General features: G+C 38.0%; 1 protein-coding gene across 4 annotated transcripts in view; it reads right to left on the reverse strand.

The window, feature by feature from the left end:
• The window catches only part of LOC108707564 (neurobeachin), a 390,963-nt gene that overhangs the window by 115,291 nt on the left and 256,250 nt on the right, over positions 1–19,422 (reverse strand). For all 4 annotated transcript variants that reach the window (XM_041582642.1, XM_041582644.1, XM_041582643.1 and 1 more), the window contains 2 exons: positions 13,303–13,427; positions 2,176–2,319 (listed from right to left, as the gene is read on the reverse strand). In XM_041582642.1, the coding sequence (XP_041438576.1) occupies positions 2,176–2,319; positions 13,303–13,427 (269 nt within the window). The remainder of the gene's footprint in view (positions 1–2,175; positions 2,320–13,302; positions 13,428–19,422) is intronic.

The following is a 19,422-nucleotide window of genomic DNA, read 5'->3' on the forward strand; positions in this document are numbered from 1 at the left end:
GAATTCAAAAAGACCAACCGAAGTGAAGTGGAAGGTTTTTTTGGGTCGAAGAGGTCCGTATTCGGCCCTATTCAAAACGTACGATCGAAGGAATAGTGCATTCGATTCAAAGTTTTTCCCCCAAAAAACTTCGAATTCTCAAAGTCCACCAATTGACTCCTAGGAGGTCCCCCATAGGCTAAAACAGCACTTCGGCAGGTTTTAGATGGCGAATGGGCGAAGTCGAAGTTTTAAAGAGACAGTACATGATAAATTTCGACATTCAATTTTTTTTTTCAAATTCAAAACGAATTTCGACTATTCCCTAGTCGAAGTACACAAAATAAAGCTCAAAATTCAAAGTTTTTAACTCCGAAAATTCACCTCGACTTTGATAAATCTGCCCCTTAGCTTTAGAGGTTAGAGAGTAATTTGTTAGCCAGCGAGAAAAAACAAAAAAAGAGGAGAAAGACAATTGTCTACAAAAATTATACTTTTTTAGAAAATATTTTCCATTTTTTTTAAAGATTATACAGCACGATAGATTCATTTTTAAATGGTTATTCTTCTTAATGAAATTAAACAATTTGTCATTAAAAATTAAGGTTGTAGCAAAATCACACAGTTTAATAAGGAATAAACTTTTAGTTGATTTTATGACCTACCCTATTGGTAAATTACGATTTAAATTTCGAATTATTGGAAAGGGTCTAGGCTATACCCAACTTGCCTCTTGATGTGAACAGTCTGGGAACCAAAGGCATTACAACTGAAATAGAAATATTCAAAAGCTTAAATGATTTGGGCACAAACATGCATTTGCAGACCTTTTGGAAAACATCTTTAAGTTCTGATTATAGTTGGGGTACTCACCTTTGGGAGGGTGTCTCACGAAATGCATGAACCACCCACTGGTACGGAATAAGGTTCACACTATTTATGCCTTTCTGGTTCTCCATGTGTGAAATTGAGACGCGTGGATTTAAAGAGCCCCTCATATACTACTTAAATGAGTAATGATGCAAAGTTTGCTCATGTCTAGTAATCCAGAGCAATCAAAGCCCTGCCTTTTTATTAGCCTCCCAGCACTCTATGTTACTAGTACAGGTATGGGACCTGTTACCCACAATGCTCGGGACCTGTGGTTTACTGGATAACAGATCTTTCCATAATTTGCATCTTCATACCTTGTCTACTATAAAATAGTGATGAGCGAATATTTTCACCAGGCATGGATTTGAGGCGAAATTACACACTTCAACATCTGATAATTTTTTCACAAAAAGGCTGAAAGAATCCACTGCAAAAAAATTTGGCTGTGACAAAAAAAAAGTCGTCAAGACAGAATTGTTGCTGAGACAAAAAGAAGTCAGAAATAAGAAAAAGTGGCCATTGAATTTAGTGCATTTGAAGTGAGAACAATTGTGGCGCGCATAATAAAATTTTGTCTATTGACTTCAATGCATTTTGAGAATGTTATTGCCGTTTGCAATTTTTTTGCAGTTTCACGAATTTTTCAGCAAAGTGAAATGGGACAGATTCGTCACTCCTAGAAAATCCTTTAAACATTAAATAAACCCAATACGCTGGTTTTGCTTCTGATAAGGATTAATTATATATTAGTTTGGATCAAGTACAAGGTATCGGATGTGTTATCCAGAAACCCGTTATCCAGAAAGCTCCGAATTACAGAATGGCCACCTCCCATAGCCTTCATTTTATCCAAATAATGCAAATAATTTTTCTCTGTAATAATAAAACAGCAGCTTATACTTGATCCAAACTAAGATATAAGTAATCATTATTGGAAGCAAAACCAGCCTATTGGGTTTATTTAATGTTTAAAGGAATTACAAAAAGATACGTTATCCGGAAGACCCCAGGTCCCAAGCATTCTAGATAACAGGTCCCATACCTGTACTGTTTTTTTTTATTACAGAGAAAAACGAAAGAGTTTTTAAATATTTGGACTATGGGAGACCGCCTTTGTGTAATTCAGACCTTTCTGGATAAAGTGTTTCTGGATAACAGATCCCATATCTGTATAGTTGTATAAGCAATGCCACTAAAGCTGGTGTGTGTGTAACATTGTGGAAAACTTCCACCTATTTGTGGGTCACAACAGAGCCACCATATAGACATAGTTTGACTATACTCGGAGCGGTATTTAAAAGGGAATAATATAATATGGGCTACCTGCCAGGTTGTCTATTTCTTTCTCTTGCAGCAGACTAACGGCATCGTCGTCCCCTTCCAGCATTAGCTCGGTTTCTGCATTCTGATTAACGGCAGGCTGACTTCGGAAAGTCTTCTTTGACTTCATCACATCTTCCTCTGTGCCTTTGGTACACACAAAAACAAACACTGGTTATCAGTATCAGGTATCAGGTATCAGTTATCAGTAGGGCATCTCATCAGAGCACATATACCACCATGCAATCACCCACCAGTCCTGAAATGACCGTTTTCTTTTATTCTAATAATCTAAACCAGGCAACTTTCAGACCAATCTGTTGCTGCAGACATACACTGGGTGCTTACAGATTGCCAACGCTTTAGTTAAAGCCTTTTTTGAGATGTAAATCCTAAAATCCAAACAGTGAAGCTTAAAGAATTGGACTACTCATAGGGTTGGCATCTGACTGGTATTTTATTGGCCTGGCTGGTAAAAATCATGCTAGATGCCACAGATATCAAAGGGGTGGTTCACCTTCAGATTAACGTTTATTATGTTATAGAATGGCCTATATCAGCAACATTTCAATTGGTCTTCTTTTTTTATATATATAGTTTTTGAGTTATTTGCCTTGTCCTTCTGACTTTCAAAGCTTTCAAATGGGGGTCACTGACTTGAACAAACCCTTTAATACACTGTATATAAAGTATATCATTTACAGTTATTCAATTTTAGGCTTTAGTTCTCCTTTAACAGTTGCAATATAGATAATGTCTTCCGTGCCCAAATAAATGCTAAACCAACTGATATCGGCTAAAAACCTTATGTGTTTGGTGGGCCCCAGGTACTCCGTTTCGACATGGATACCCAACAGTACCAAGCAAAAGAAGGCATTCAAGAATAAACAATCATAACAGCATCTTTACCATCAGTATAAAAATAAAATACAGGTACTTTGGGGGCTCTAACATAAGTGTATTTTTATTTTATATGTTAATAAATATGTCTGTATTCACAATGACTTTCTTGCCTGGCAGTGTGGGGTTTATGCATTAGCTTCGCTCAGATGCAGGGAAATTGATTTTAGCACGGATCTCACACAGAACTAGGTCACACGTATTTTGTGGAGGTATGGAACACACATTTATCTAAATGAATGGTCGGGCTAGAGGACCTCTTATGAATTAAAGGCACATTAATCAATATAACAAGCACAGGAGGAGTGAGGTCTCCCAAGGGCGGTCTCATTACATGGCTTGTAAAATACTGTCCTCCCACAACACTGCTTTAACACTCAACAAATCAAAAGCTGACTGGAAAGAGGACTTTGCTGGTTTATTATGCAAGCAGGCCAATGCTAAGCACAGGGCCCATTACACATTAACTCCTTGCTCTCGAAGAATAAAGGCCGTTTATAGATATAAATTTAGATCAGCTTCAGTTACCTGCAAAATATATTGTGCCTAACATGGCCATTCAAAACCACGTAGGCAGTTTAATATAATATGGGCGCATCGTGGGTGCTTTAATTAATATTATAATATAAGGCTTTAATAGGCATGGCTGACATTAGACTTCAAGGGGTTGCTCACCTTTGAGTTAACTTTTAGTATGATGTAGACAGTGATATTCTGAGGCAATATGCAATTAGTTTTAATTTTATATTATTTGTGGTTTTTGAGTTATTTCGTTTTGCATTCAGCAGCTCTCTAGTTTGTCATTTCAGTTTGTCATTTCAGCAATCTGGTTGCTATGGCCCTAATTAGCCTAGCAACAGTGTATTCATTTGAATAAGAGACTGGAACATGAATAGGAGGGACCTGAATAGAAAGAGGAGTAATCAAAAGTAGCAATAACAATACATTTGTAGCCTTAAAGAGCATTTGGTTTTAGATGGGGTCAGTGACCCCCCCCAATTTGAAAGGTGGAAAAAGAAGAAAGCAAATAATTTAAAAACTATGAGAAAGAAATGAAGACCAATTGAAAGGTTGCTTATAACTGGCCATTCTATAACATACTAAAAGTTAACTTTAGGGTGAACCACCCCTGATAAAACTGACCCTATTGTGAGTAAATGTCATAGGGACTTTAGACTGTAAGCTCCACTGGGGCAGTTTTCTGTAATCTCTGTAGAGTCCTGCATGTGTGCCTGTGCTATTTTATAAATAACAGATAATAAATAAGTAACGATAATTAAAAAGTCAAAAGGCCTCTAAATCAGAAAAAAAATGCAAAACACATTTACTGTTGACTTCATACAGTTTGGAATCTGGCACTTTATTTTTGCATATGCTTTAGGGCCTCTCTCATAACAGCAGATCTATAACTCATTTCAGCGATATTAATACTAATGGGACTGCAGAAAATTGCAGTGACCTAACAGACTTCTCCTTGCCTGGTAACAAGGCCACTTTTTGTCTTTGAAAATTATCCGCAAGTCATCCATCTCCATTAGTTCTCAATATGGCGCATGGAGTTTCTTCTAAAAAGAGAAACCAGGATACACCACAACTCAAGGAAACAATTTCAATCAGAGAACAGACATGGGATAATTTGACCGGCTTTGCAACTTAATCACCACATAATTTCAGCCCTTGGAGCTCTGGCGGCAGATGGGAAGAAGTAAAAAAAAAAACCAGCAAAAAAATAATCGAGACAGAGACTGCGCCGAGTGCTATATTCATCGCTTTACAAATAATGTTATTCAGTAGTGCAGACTAGTTCACACGTAGGTCAATTTAGGTTTCTGCTGTATCCCCAATGTAAAAAAAAAAATATTTTATAATCTTGAAAAGACGCCCAATTTCTTCACATTTGTGGAATTTCAAGTTGAAGTCTGGAATCGGCTTTAGAGATTAGGCAGAGTGTTTGGGGAGCCAATCGCTTTGCAGAAAGAACATGCAATGAGCATCGCTAGGGTAATTGCTAGTTTTAAATACAACAATAAAATCCCATCCACTCTAATTATATAAACGAGCATGCATTTGCTGGAAAGGTATAATTGCATAATTGCATATGTAAACATGCCACTAAAAAGCACCATGCCACAATGTTACAAAGGGAAGCTAATTGTGCCGGAATGCGATTGGGCTTTTTTGCAGTGCCAGGCTGAATGGCAGATAAGGTAATTTGTGCAGGGAGCTGGCTTTCATCTTCAGCAAAACCTGGCAGAGGGGAAAGTTAACCTTGTCCTTGTGTTACCTAAACTCACTCAACAGGAAATCCTAATGTTCCTCTTTCAAATAACCACTTCAGTGCTGGGGATATTCTTCTGCTAGGTAGTGGCTTGCACTTTTATGTACACTGTATGTTAGGGTATAGACAGACATACGGCACAGCCAAAAATGTAATAATCGCTCCCGGATCAAAATATATTTTTCTTGCCGTTTTCACCAGGGACTTCGATCTGCCGCTTTTATTATGTTAGTGAACTGAAGCTCCTAGAATCAGCATCAGGTTCCCAGGGTTATTCTGGGAGCTGGAATCTAAAATGGCTTGGATAGCAGCAATTTTTTTGAAACAGAAGCATTTCAATGATCTTGTGTCAAAAATATAAGCTGTTAATGTCTCCTCTCACTGTGTAACCTTTAGTTACTGAAAACAAGAGCTTAAAACATAATTCTATCACTACATGAGAAGAACGGGCTACGGGGTAGACAAAGTCAAACTTAGATCTGAATTAGCAAAGGGAGCAAAGAAAGGGCAATATGGCTTTGGTTTGCAAATGTTGACCACAATCAGCCCCCCCGATTAAAATAAGGGACCTCCCATTTCCGGAAGTACTTTGTTCAGTAGTACAAATAGGTACCACAGATTACTAGTTTCAGTTACTTGTAAATTATGCACCTCAATCCAATGTGATTTGTACTGCAGAAAAATAATCTCATATTCAAATAACCAAAGGACTAAACGCCTACCAAAATGTACACTTCAGCAATATTTGTAGTCCCAAGGACTAGGGACACGTTTTTGGAAACGTCTAGTAAAATATGTATATACATGGGGTATTTATTCCTGCACTCAGTGGAGGTGGAAAATGAGATGAAAAATGAAAGACAAAAGTTCATTGTCTCATATTGATCTCATATCATACGGTGCACCCAATTTAGAGTTGACAGCACCATGATTTATAAATACGTTATTAATAATAATAATAATATTAATAACAATAATAATAATAACAATAATAATAACCATAATAATACTAACAATACCAATACTAACAATAATATTATTTTGTCCTGCTCTTATGAGCACTGGCTCATCCAGAAGTATGTGTTGAAATGGGTACTGGTGATTAGAGATGCGTGGGCCAGCATGACATCCATGGGTCGGGTGGGTTAGAACAGCAAACACATGTTCTTGGCAGGTTGTGGGCTCACCTGTTTTTATGCCCCTACTTCCTCCTTCAAGCCATTGCTATTCATATACAGTAAGTGTTTCCGCTTCTCCTTACTCTGCCTCCTTTGGTGATGTCTGTCAGTTTGTAGGGTTCTAGTTTGGGGACTGGGGAGGGCAGATTAGGTTTGGGAGCAGGTTGACTTTTTGTCACCCAGTACATCACTGCAGCTGATGGACCAATGAGATATGTGAGCAAATCATATAGCATCATCTTGTGGAACAACCCAGAAGAAACCCCCAAAAAAGTTGTGTTAAAAATGTATGAATCTCCAAAAAGTAAGTTATAAGAGAACAATGAATCCTCTTACTAAAAAGGTATTTACACCAGGCCTTACCCAGAGTATACCAGAGGAAGATCAATGCCCAGTGGTCTTTCTTGGAAGCCACTCTTTCAATCCCATTATTATTAGCTTCTAGCCTATAGAAATACTGAGTACTATCGAACACCATATATCTTGAAAATAGAAATACTGAAGCTGATGGAAATATTACAGTCCTAAGTAGGAGTGACTATTGATCGAGATGCAGAAAGAACCTTCTGATACAACAAGCCACTGCATTTACAAAAGATTCAAAAATCCCTGCACACACTACCTGGATTCTTTGGCCAATGACTTTAGCAGTGGTCTGGTTGGTAAAGGACAAGAGAGAGATCCATAATACCATAAAAAAAAGCAATAAACTATTAGGAGTAAAATAAAATAGAAAAGAATGTTCTGAATCTTCTGCATTAATGAATTAATGAATGATAAGGTTGGAGGACCAAGATGAACTATCGCTGGGTAGGATTGGGGGGGGGGGAAGCTGCATCAAGGACACACTGAAGGAAGAGAAATGGATCAATATTAGCAAATTTTCCATTTCATGCTTGCACAGCTTGGAAGCACTGACAATATAGTTTGATTATGTGACTTGCCATGGTTTAACACATCGAAAGGTTATTACGGAAAGCACGGGAAATGAAGTGCAACTCTTTATATTGACAGGGCGGCTAATAGAGTTTACTCATTTTCTAAGTCACATAAAGCATTTTCACAAGTGGGTTCAGCAGCAGGTTTTTTTTTTTTACCTTCAAATCCCCAATTTAAGAATTTTCAATGTCAGCAGTATTCTTGTGTTCAGCTATTCTATAACTCTATTAGAAGGCAACGTATTATTGGAAAAAACGACTTATAAAAAAAGGTAAAGCGACTGATCTCCAAGAGTCGTATAAATGGTGCACCTTGATCCAATGTGATTAAATGGTGTGCCGAGAGGGAGATGCCCTGCTGGAGATGTGGCTAATGAAAAAGCTCATGACCATGGATGTAACGTGCCTCTGGCCATGGAAAAGTGAAACTGTGTATTTATTCACTCCTGATGCAAAGAGACTATGATCATTGATATACAATAGGTGCAGGTAGATGAAGAAATGGGAGAGCGTACATATGTTCATAGAAATCATGCAGGTTATGTAAGTGCCTTTAGGCGCAGGGAAGATTATATAGTTATATAGGTGTTTATAGCAACTGGATAAAGTACATGTAGTCATAATGTAGGTGTCTGAGTCTACTGTATACAGTATATGTGTAGATAATAATGTAGGTTCCTGTAACCATAGGACAGAAAACATATGCCTGTGGGCAGGAGACATTATGTGACGTGTATGGGGATACAGAATAGAGTCCATGCACTTACATTATTATAACATATACTCTATCTCCTGACCAAGGCTTTTAATTAAACTGTAATAACTGGATTTCCTATCCAACAGTCTACGTGTGCAGATAATGTAGATCTGCAGCAGTGTTGGACTGTGGTGCCAGGAGCCTGCCAGGATACCTTTGACCACAGGCTCAATTTACTATTTTTCCGTTTCTTCTCACTCACTATTCTCTTTATAATTCATCCTTACATATTATCATCTATCTTTCCATCCATTTCTTCCCTTTGTTCATGTAGAAATTGGGAATGGCCATGATCTAGACATACACCCACTGCCATCTATGCCCACCAAGAGTTTTCCCAGCATAATGGTGGTCCAGTTCGACACTGATCTGCAAGCAGAAGACAGCATATACAAGTATGGGTTCTGTTATCTGGAAACCCATTTTACAGAAATCTCTGATTTGCAAGAAGGTCATCTCCAATAGACTCTATTTTAATCAAATAATTTTAATTTTTAAAAATGATTTCCTTTTTCTCTGTAATAATGAAACAACTCCTTGTACTTGATCACAAATAATATATAATTAATCCCTATGGAGGCAAAACCATCCTACTGGGTTTAATTAATGTTTAAATGATTTTTAATAGGAGAGGTATGGAGATCCCTTATCTGGAAAACCCTAGGTCCCAAGCATTCTGAATAACAGATCCCATACTTGTATGTGCAAGAAATGCATGCATTGTGTTCCCATTGGAAACAGTACTAGGAAACACAAACAAACAATTTTTTTTTAACAAACCCCTTCAATGTAGTGTTTATCTGGTCCTAAGTATATTTAACTTTTCTACCACTTCCCTGGCTGTGATTGACTAAACATAAATGTGTGAGGAGCAGCGTGTCCCTGGAACTAAGGACTAAGCTTGGTATCGGAGAAGTAAATAATTATGTGCATCCAGATATGGATTTCTGGAGAAGATAAAGGGCAAGAATCGTACATTAGGATGGACAGTGTATACAGCTGGCCGATTGTGTCTGGGGGCAAGTGTAACGCAGAGATGCAAAGAGATTATACACTGTATAGATATCTCAGGCACTTTAAACTCAACACCTTTCCAAAGAGTACAAGGGCAGCTGTATGGAAAAGGAAAATGTCAGCAATAAATCATTTCTCCGACAAGATTACATCTGAAGTGAGTCTCTGTTTTTACTCGAGAAACTGCTATTAAAAAAATACACCCTTGCTTTGGAACGCAGAGCAGACACTCGTCTCAAAAACAGGTAAGGAAACGTCTCAAAACCAGTAAGAAAACAGAAAGGACGCGGAAAGTGGAAATTTATGGCAATTGCTAACAACATTCCGCTGAGGCTTTCACCAAAGAGATAAGATAATGAAAGGAGTATTTTTTTATTGTGAAGAGTGTGCTAAGCAAACACTATATACCCAATAAATACTAAATGGAGAGAAAGTGACAAAGTAAGTGGAAGCATTTTCTGTAGACCAAACATCATTATTCAGGAGGTAGAACAAGCCGGGGAAAACGCACTTGTGACATCAGTTTATTGGAAGCTCCGTGCACTCTGAGCCTTGTGCTTTCTAAGTAAAGCTGTGGGCAGAGTAGTGCCTTAGACTGATGTACATGGCAGAGGCTCCCTGCAGACCAAATTTCATTTCTCTGGTATCGTTTCAGTACAGTTGCCACCACACACCATCAATACTGATTTAGGTCTAGACTAGCTGTTGGAGAAGTATTTCTCTCTTCAAGGTCATAACGTGCTAAGCAGGCACACATCCACACTGCAGAAGTGCTGTCAGCGGGAGTCTTTGCTTTACCTCTTTACTGCCAACCAAATAACTGATTAACTTTGTCATTCTAGCTCGGTGTTTTTGCTAGCTGAAGCTGCCTTGCTCTCTACTGAAATACACCATCACACTTACTTAAGCTGATGGCTTAAATCACTGACACACAGGAGATGGCTGACTTCGGATTCAGGCATTAATATTTTATTTCAGTTTATTCACAAAATGTTATCTGACAATTTAGCTCGTGAGAAGATGGCGAAGCTGTGGTTTTTTTTCCTCTAAACTTGGTAAATGCCAAGATGCTCTGCCTTTTCATAGTGCCTGGATTACAGAGAGCAACAATGAAATAAAATCAAGCTCTTATTTGTTGCCACTTTAAAACAATAAAAAATGGACAGATTTTGGGGTTTTGAGTTCCCGTTTGTGCTGTTAATTTATTCGGCATATGTCTATTAAGATACTCATATCACAACTAGTATGGATTTTCCCACAGGAATTTTGCCTCTCAAACAACGTACCAACCAAAAACAGTTAAGGAGAGAAATAGAGGTTTACTTATTCCCTTTCCAGATCTTAATACTTAGATCTTTTTGTGCTGCCTCCAAATGAACCCCACTGCACTCTTGCAAGACTTTATAGTTGACAGAGCGGTCAACTTCACTGAAAAGAACATTAGGGGGAGACGCAGCGCATGTAGCTGAAAATGTTTCCGAGAACCAGAAGTGACATCAGACGCATGCTCTTCTGAAGGTGCTGATTCTACACACGCATGTGTACACACTCCATATTATATCCTGAACATGTATGCTCCTTGTTCCCAGTATTTAAAGAGAAATTAAAGAGAAATTGCACAAAAAAAAATCGAGAGAATGCTTAAAATTCAGGAGAACATAGCAGAATGATGGTAGACCGGGGAAGAAGGGCAAAATCTCCCTACATTTGGCTTTGCCCCTTTAAAGAGGGACAAAAAAACTCACTGTACCCCAAGGTGCTCTCTGGCATATTATACAGGGACCATGCTGCGGGTCTATTTCACTTGAGATGGTAGGAAATAGAAGGCCCTGATTTCTGAATCAGGTTCCCCTATTCAAGAACATCCTGTAACTGCTCCTCGCGCCGGCCCCTAGCCCTAGCAAGTGCATGCTCCACCGGAGCACTGAAGATTAGGTGTGCAGGCGATTTCATGAGCTGTTAAATCTCCTGAGAGTCCCCAGTGCTTCTGAAAAAATTAGGATGCGGCTAGGCAGCATGCCACCCCTAAAATCCTGTTGCCATAGGTCCAGGCCTTTGTGGCCTTTGCACAAATCTGGGCCTGGGAAAAGTGTACAAATCCCTGATTTAAGACCTTAGCACCAAGTCTCATGAGCTGTGATATATAGAATCATGCAGTTTTAACATGTGATGAAAGGCATAATGCATACTCTATTGAAATAATGATGTTTTTGTGTCTCTGAATTCTTTGATGAGTGTAATCATTTTGGATCCTTTCTCCAGCTACATAATTACCCAGATGCTTCCAATATTCTTAAAGGAAAACTATACCCCCAAAATGAACACTTAAGCAACAGAACATCATATTAAGTGGCATATTAAAGAATCTCACCAAACTGGAATATATATTTAAGTAAATACTGCCCTTTTACATCTCTTGTCTTGAACCACCATTTTGTGATTGTCTGTGTGCTGCCTCAGAGATCACCTGACCAGAAATACTACAATTCTAACTGTAACAGGAGGAAGTGTGGAAGCAAAAGACACAACTCTGTCTGTTAATTGGCTCATGTGACCTAACATGTATGGTTTGTTGGTATGTTTGTGAGTACAGTGAATCCTACGATCCCAGGGGGCGGCCCTTATTTTTGTAAAATGGCAATTTTCTATTTATGATTACCCAATGGCACATACTACTATAAAAGAATATTATTATAAAAATGGTTTATTTGCATGAAGAAGGGTTTTACACATGAGCTATTTTATGCAATATCTATTTATAGAGACCTACATTGTTTGGGGGGTATAGTTTTCTTTAATATACTGTACATTATGGGTTCAATGTCCATTAATCACATGGACACAAGGAGTGATTCTCGGAATACAGAATAAAGAAAGGTAATCGTTTTAGCACCTATGGAGTGCAATTTACCAAATGGCCCTCAGGTTATAGGAACCTGAAGAAAGAGGATCATTCCAGAATATGTATGTGCAGTGTATAAACCCATTTATTGCACAGTGTTGTGGAATATATTGGTGCTTTACAAATACATAATAATGTAGGCTTAAAGGGCAAGTCAACCCCAAAATAAAAAATTGCCTAATAAAAGAAAACATAATTCTAAGCAACTTTCCAATATACATTAATTTATAAAAAATCATTGCTTTAAAGAAAAACGAAAAGGGTGATGAGTCCCTGGTTATAGAAGTCCACCCCAATACTGCGGTGCCAGTTTAAAACTGATTTGCAAAACTGGGGGGAAACGAGATGAGTTCAGATATTTCAATAAGTGAGTTCCAGAATCTCCATCAGATACTGGGCACCCAACAGTGATGTGCCACTGGATTCCCTTCCTATGATTAATACTTTTAATATATACAGCTGAAATAAGTGCAACTCATAAACCATAAGAACAGTAATGGTAAAGTACTTTCAGTACCGGGCTCAGTGTAATGAATATTCAATGAGAGGTACCAGCTGTGAGTGTGATATTTATAGGAAGTAGTACATCTGTATGCCCAAAAGCATTCTCTCTCAAAATAAACTGTAGTAATAATAATAATAATCTGCAGTTGAATCATTATTCTTTAAACACCGAACAAAGAGTCAGAAACATATATATACTAAATGTATATACATATGCACACACACATATATATACATGAGAAATAATGAAGGTAAAATAGAAACCTCACTACTTCTAGCTTGGTTAGTAATTGCATTCCAACAGCAGACGTTGAAAGTACATCAAACTGCACCAAATCCTTTTCACATGACAAGCTCATAAATTATTCAACTCATTAGTATTACCAAGAGGAATAGAAATAGCATCGGTGTAAAGGACGTACTTAAACAGAAAAGGGTCATCTTAAAGTTTCCTATGCACTCCATGAGGCCAAACTTTGGAGAGAGGGAGGGGAGCGGGATAAACATCTGCTTGCTGAAATGTGAATTAGAGCATTAAAGAAATAGCTGCCGTTATCAAGCTCACCTGATACCTGTGCTTAACTACATCTAAGTGGTGCTTAGTGAGAATTCCAGTGCTTAGAAGCCACATGTGGACTTACGGAGGAAAAGAAACTCACCATATTCAATAGCAGATTTCAGTTGAGCCTCGGAATGCGTAGATCCAAATGCATTGCGAACAAAACGCCTTCTCCGGCGCAAGTCATCCTCCCAGTAATCCAGCCGCCAGAAGTCATGAAGTTGGCTACAAAACCAGGACATTATATTTGTTAGAATCTATGTTTGTAACAATGACATTTACAATAATCATTTACAATAATTTACACCAATGTAGTGATTGTACAAGGGACAATAGAAGAGTAGAGAACACACAACAATTTGGTTTCCATTCCACATCTCTATTGAGATGTTGCAAGAGCTGCCATACATCCTTCTACTGCTCCGTTATTAATCATAGGCACGCTGGGAGCTTCAGTTCAGCAGCAGCTTAAAGGGATTCTGTCATGATATTTAGGATTTTTTTTATTTCTAAATTACACTGTTTACACTGCAAGTAATTCACTCGAAAATATAACATTTAATTCTTGAATCAGCAATTGTATTTATTATCTTGTGCATCCCAACTTTTCCAATACTCCCAATTACGTGCAATGAAACCTGAAGGTTTATGCTAAAATCTCTATATCCGATAATGAGTCGTCTAAATCAAACATTTCCATTTCTTATAACAGGAAAGTGCAGGCACCCTGATAAAACATGAATTACATTAGACACACAGTCACGGCCTGCACAGTATAACACAGGGTCTCACACAACTAACCTCCCAAGTTCTGTTACCAGTGTTTCATTTATTTGCGAAGTGTCCCCATAGATTTCATATCCACTCATTTAATAACAATCTACAGAGAAATGATTATTAACAGGGCGTGCAGTTATTTTAGCTTCAGAGTACCCAAATCCTCCAAACACCAAAGGAGCTCACCTCTACACATAGTCTACACACTCAATATGCTGGTATAAGTCTGCTGGTGAGACACACAAATAATAATAATAACAACAATCCCCTATTCTCAAGGCTGAAGCTCAAAACTGCTAACTGAATAGCCTTCACAATCTCACACAACTAGAGACAACACTTTGGATCTTGCACTCCTATAACTAATCCTTGGTTGTATGGCCCCATCCCCACAACTTCCTCTGAAGCCTCTACTACCTTAGACTACTGCCCACCTGTGCCTACTCCAACCCCTGCTTTGGGCACATAAAATAAAGGAAGGGGGTGCCTTTTTTATGACTTTAAAAAGATATGGGCAGGTGTCATATCAGTAAAGTGTCACCTTCCATGCATTTGTTGACAGCTGCCATTCTACTGACAAGACACAAAATTTTACTTACTCAAATTAAGCAGCGGATAGAATCCTAGTAAATTTTAATGAAGAATCTCTCAGATGAACCCTACTTTACTTAAAAACATGTCCTGTTTGAAAAGTTCACTTACGTGTCCCTTCTCAAGAGCCAGGGAAATATTTTCCCTTGAAGCAAAAGGGTCAAAACTACAACTGGATGTTTTTTGCCCCCTCTGGTTTAGGTTGCAAAGGGAAGGTAGAGGTATTAAGATTTTCAACATGTACGATTTCATCAACAAGAAAGGGTAATTGTTATGCAATATCAGACTACTACCAAAATAATCTTTGCAGTATAAGCTTAGGTTGGATGGCCATATTATCCTTCCATACAGTATTTCAGTGGGTTACCCTCTTCTTGCAGACTCAGAAGGGGCAAGGAGTTCATAAAAAGAAGTTTGTGTTAAGGGTATAGCTAGCATAACTGGGTGTGGCCAGGAAAGGGTTGCCACCTGGCCGGGTGGGGCTACAGTAATAAATTTACTGTCAATATATTTGCCATTAATTTTTTTAATACCCTATATATCCTTCCCTTCCCATCTCCACTGCCCAATCAGTGACGTAAATATGCACACCCCAAATCGGGGCCTGGTGCGCACAGCCACCTCTACCCCTACTATCTGCCCGTCCATCTGACTGCCGACTTTCATCGTTCTCTGCCAGCTCTCAATTAGGAGAGCGCCTATGGAGGGGAGATTTCCACTTAACTTTAGAGGAAGCAGACTCAGCGATCTGGGCCCCCCCCCCCGGACCCTGACTCCCACCGTGGGTTTTGCTTCTTCTATAGTTACACCACTGAGCCAGATTAACCCTTTTAATTACAGACCTGTCTCTACAGCTCCCATTTTCACCACCCATTTACCCAAACCCACAAACTGCTAGAGGAAAAAAGGTGGCAACCTTATACCAGGGTAGATAAGAGATATGGCCTAAAATGTGCCAGTTTTTGCATCTGGAATTTTGGGAGGTATGGAATAATTCCTATGCATTTCCTTCACCTCAAATAATGAGCTCTGTCAAGAAATGACAAACATTCCCATGCCAATGTGCAAATATTATGAAATATTCACACACACTGTTATAGAAGGGCAAATTATATACTGACAGTTCTGTTCATTTTTTTTTTTTAATTCTTTATTAATTTTCAGTTAATTTAGATAATTACAATAAACAAAGTTATAATAAATAAACAAGCAAAGAAAAAAAAAAAAACTTAACTCTGGGAGATAAGCACTTATTTATAAGAATCCATAATTGTATGGTTAAGTAGTTACATATATGTTAGTATCATAGGTCATTACATACATGCATACATTGCCAGTAACTTGCTATCTTGGAGATTGTCCCCTGAGTACGAGCAAATGAGCATTCACAAGTTGCCGCTCGGTTTAATTCATAAATAATTGACTGTATTGGAATGGAATATCTTGAGACTTCCATTTCCTTGCAATTGCCATTCTGGTTGCAAATAAAGAATACAATTGAGCTTTGTTACATTGTAATATTAACCTTGGGTCCATTATACCCAATAGCACTAAGGCTGGGGTCAGCAGAATTTTGATTTTAGTGATCTTTTGGATCATGACCACCACTGATTTCCATAGAGTTTGTATAACTGGGCATGACCACCGCAGATTCTCCAACATTTGTTAGATGTCCCATATATTTTTTTGTAGTTTATGTGGGGTTAAATACCATTGATATATTAATTTGCTGGCGTTCACAAGGTGTTTAACACACTTGGAATAAAGGGATGGAGATTTAAACGCATCATTCCATTGTTGCGTTGTAAATGATTGTTTTATTGTTCAGTTGTGTTCATTTAAATATTTAAACCCACTGTCCTTGTCCTCCAAACACCATTTACTAATGCAGCATCGGATTACAGGTATTAATGGCACGGCTGGCTTTCTTTTCCAGAGACTTACAAAACAAAGAGCAACCTCTCCTATAAACGGCTTGCTTTTTTAATGACTAGGGCTCCTTAGCAGACTGATTTTAAAAGCATAAAATATTACGCATTTTGTGGAAAGCATGATTAAAATAATGTGCTGAAATATTCATTGGGAAGACTCCGTGCTGCCCCCCAGCAACCTGCGAAAATTGCAGTTTCATTCATTATTAATAACATGGAATTAAAGTTGCGAAAACATTCCGGCATGTGGTAATTGTCGGGGTGAATTATTATCTCAGTATATATAGTGCTCCTGTGATTTTATGGCTCCTAGCAAATACTAACCATTACCATCCACGGCCATTTGCAGGTTAAATTGCCTTTGTTTTCCTAGCTCGGGTCTGGCTCAGGCGCTTTCAGAGTAGCCTGCAAATCACAGACAAGCCCTTAAGGGATAATAAATTAAAAACAAAACGGGGGTTGCTTTTATTTTTCTGAAAATATTCCTGGGAAAGCATGAAAAATATATGAATAAAAGCTCATTCACAAATGCACAGGGTATTTAGCAGAAGGGCTACACCAGGATCAGGCTGCCGTGCTAAAGCTCATTACATGCACTGCGGAATATGTATTGGTGCAGACTGGGAGATACAAGGCCAAGTTCAATTTAGTGTAATTAGAAGATATGGGGCCCTACTATAAAATATTTGAGGGGCCCCAAAGCCAAAACCGATAGGTAAGCTTATCTGTTCTGTTGCATATACAGGTATCAGGACCTGTTATGTAAAATGCTCAGGACCTGGGGTGTTCCGGATAACAGATCTTTTCTGTATTTTTTCATACCTTAAATTTTAATGTTCATTATGTTTATATAATACAAGAGCCAAGGATAGGCAATAGATTATATTGCCTATCCTTCACATTATTAGTGATGTCATCAGTTATAATCTGTGTTTAGTGGTGTAATATCTGTCAAGTGACTCACTGAAATGTGTGTATTCTAATAAATAAAGTACATGCATGGGGCCTGTTATCCAGAATGCTCAGGACCTAGGGATAAGGGATCTTTCCATAATTTGGATCTTCATACCTCAAGTCTACTAGACAATCATGTAAACATTAAAGGGGTGGTTCACCTTTAAGTTAACTTTTAGTATGTTATAGAATAGCTATTGCTAAGCAACTTTTCAATTGGTCTTTATTATTTTTTTTTTATATAGTTTTTGAATTATTTGCTTTCTTCTTCTGACACGTTGCCACTTTCAAATGGAGGTCACTGACTCTATCTAAGAAACAAATGCTGTGTAAGGCTACTAATTTATTGTTACTGCTACTTTTAATAACTCATCTTTCTATTCAGGCCTCTCCTAGTCATATCCTAGTCTCCCATTCACATCAATGCATGGTTGTTAAGGTAATTTGTACCCTAGCAATCAGATCGCTCAATCTGCAAACTGGAGAGCTGCTGAATAAAAAGCTAAATAGCTCATTAACAAATGATAAAAAATGAAAACCAATTGCAAATTCAGAATATCATTCTCAAAGTTAATTTTAAAGGTGAACAAACCCTTTAAATAAGCCCAATAGGCAGGTGTTGCTTCCAATAAGGATTAATTATAACTTAGTTTGGATCAAGTACAAGCTACTGTTTTATTATTACAGAGAAAAAGGAAATCATTTTTAAGTTTGGAATATGTGGCTAAAATGGGAGTCCCCTTTCTGTAATTTGGAGCTTTATGTATAACGGATCCCATTCCTGTCACTAAAATGATGAACTTGTAACACTCCTGGGTCTCTAGCAATGTTATGCGGCATAGAAAAACGTTTGATTTAATTACTCCCCCCATCAAAATGAATGCACCTTAATAATTGAACCTTTTTAAGGTAATTTAAAGTTAAAAAAAATTCTTTATTTTAAATCTCACCAGACCAAGTGTCAGGAAGAGCTCACATGTTCATGAAGGCTCACAATATCAGGCAAGACCTTGGTCAAACCTCCCAAACATCCCTGTCTGAGTGGTAGCTTCCACAGTTGTTGGGTGCTTGGAAGCACTGGTCCAGTTAATCCTTCTTTAGGCGTACAAGGACTACTGAGCTATTAAACTTTTAGTGGTAGGAATTGGCCAATAACTGCTGCTGCAGAATTCTAATTGTCATTCACATTCCCAAGCCCATAATAATTCCCCTCTTTCCCTCCACGAGGGTTGGTTGGGAAGGGCCTGCATCTTACAATTTATACAATGGAAGTTTTTACTTAGTTTTAATTAATCTTGTCTGGAAAAAAAAGGTACTGTCTTGCATAATATATGAACAAAGGGTTAACAGGGTTACTGTACTTGAGAAATAAAGTTGATGACAAAAGTACCCCAGGGACAGTGAAACATGGGAAGATGCAGAGCCTGCAGGAATGAATGAGCTTTCTATAAACCATGGAACAAAGAAACATGATTTAAAAAAATTATAATAAATTATATATCATTTTAACATCTATAGTTTCTCCAAATAATCTATCAAGCTACAGCATGAACAGTTTCTTATCATATTACGTTTGTTTTGCGCTAGCTTGTTCTCATTATACCACATTTTGCGTTTTGGCCAAATGAACCCTGCAAAGAATTTGCAAATAGCAGCGTTACTATTAGGATACACAATATATGGAGTGTTTTGTTATTTTTAAGACTGGGTCACAGAAATGTAGACAAAGCTGTGGGAATTTGAGGCTATTGGCAAGGCTTTTTAGAAGGACAATGGCAGACTGGGGGATTGCTAGTGTTTTGCTTCCTTGTTATATGGAAGCGTATTAAATCACTGCAAAATGCCAGGATCTGTCTAGTGACAGCCATGTATAACCAGAAATGTCAACTCTGCCTTTTTTTTTTTTTTTTGAGTTTCACCCAGATTTTAACCTTCCTGACCTGGTCATCTACAGTCAGAATTTTGCA

The sequence above is a fragment of the Xenopus laevis genome, chromosome 2L (assembly GCF_017654675.1).
Source record: "Xenopus laevis strain J_2021 chromosome 2L, Xenopus_laevis_v10.1, whole genome shotgun sequence".
NCBI classification, from domain to species: Eukaryota; Metazoa; Chordata; class Amphibia; order Anura; family Pipidae; genus Xenopus; species Xenopus laevis.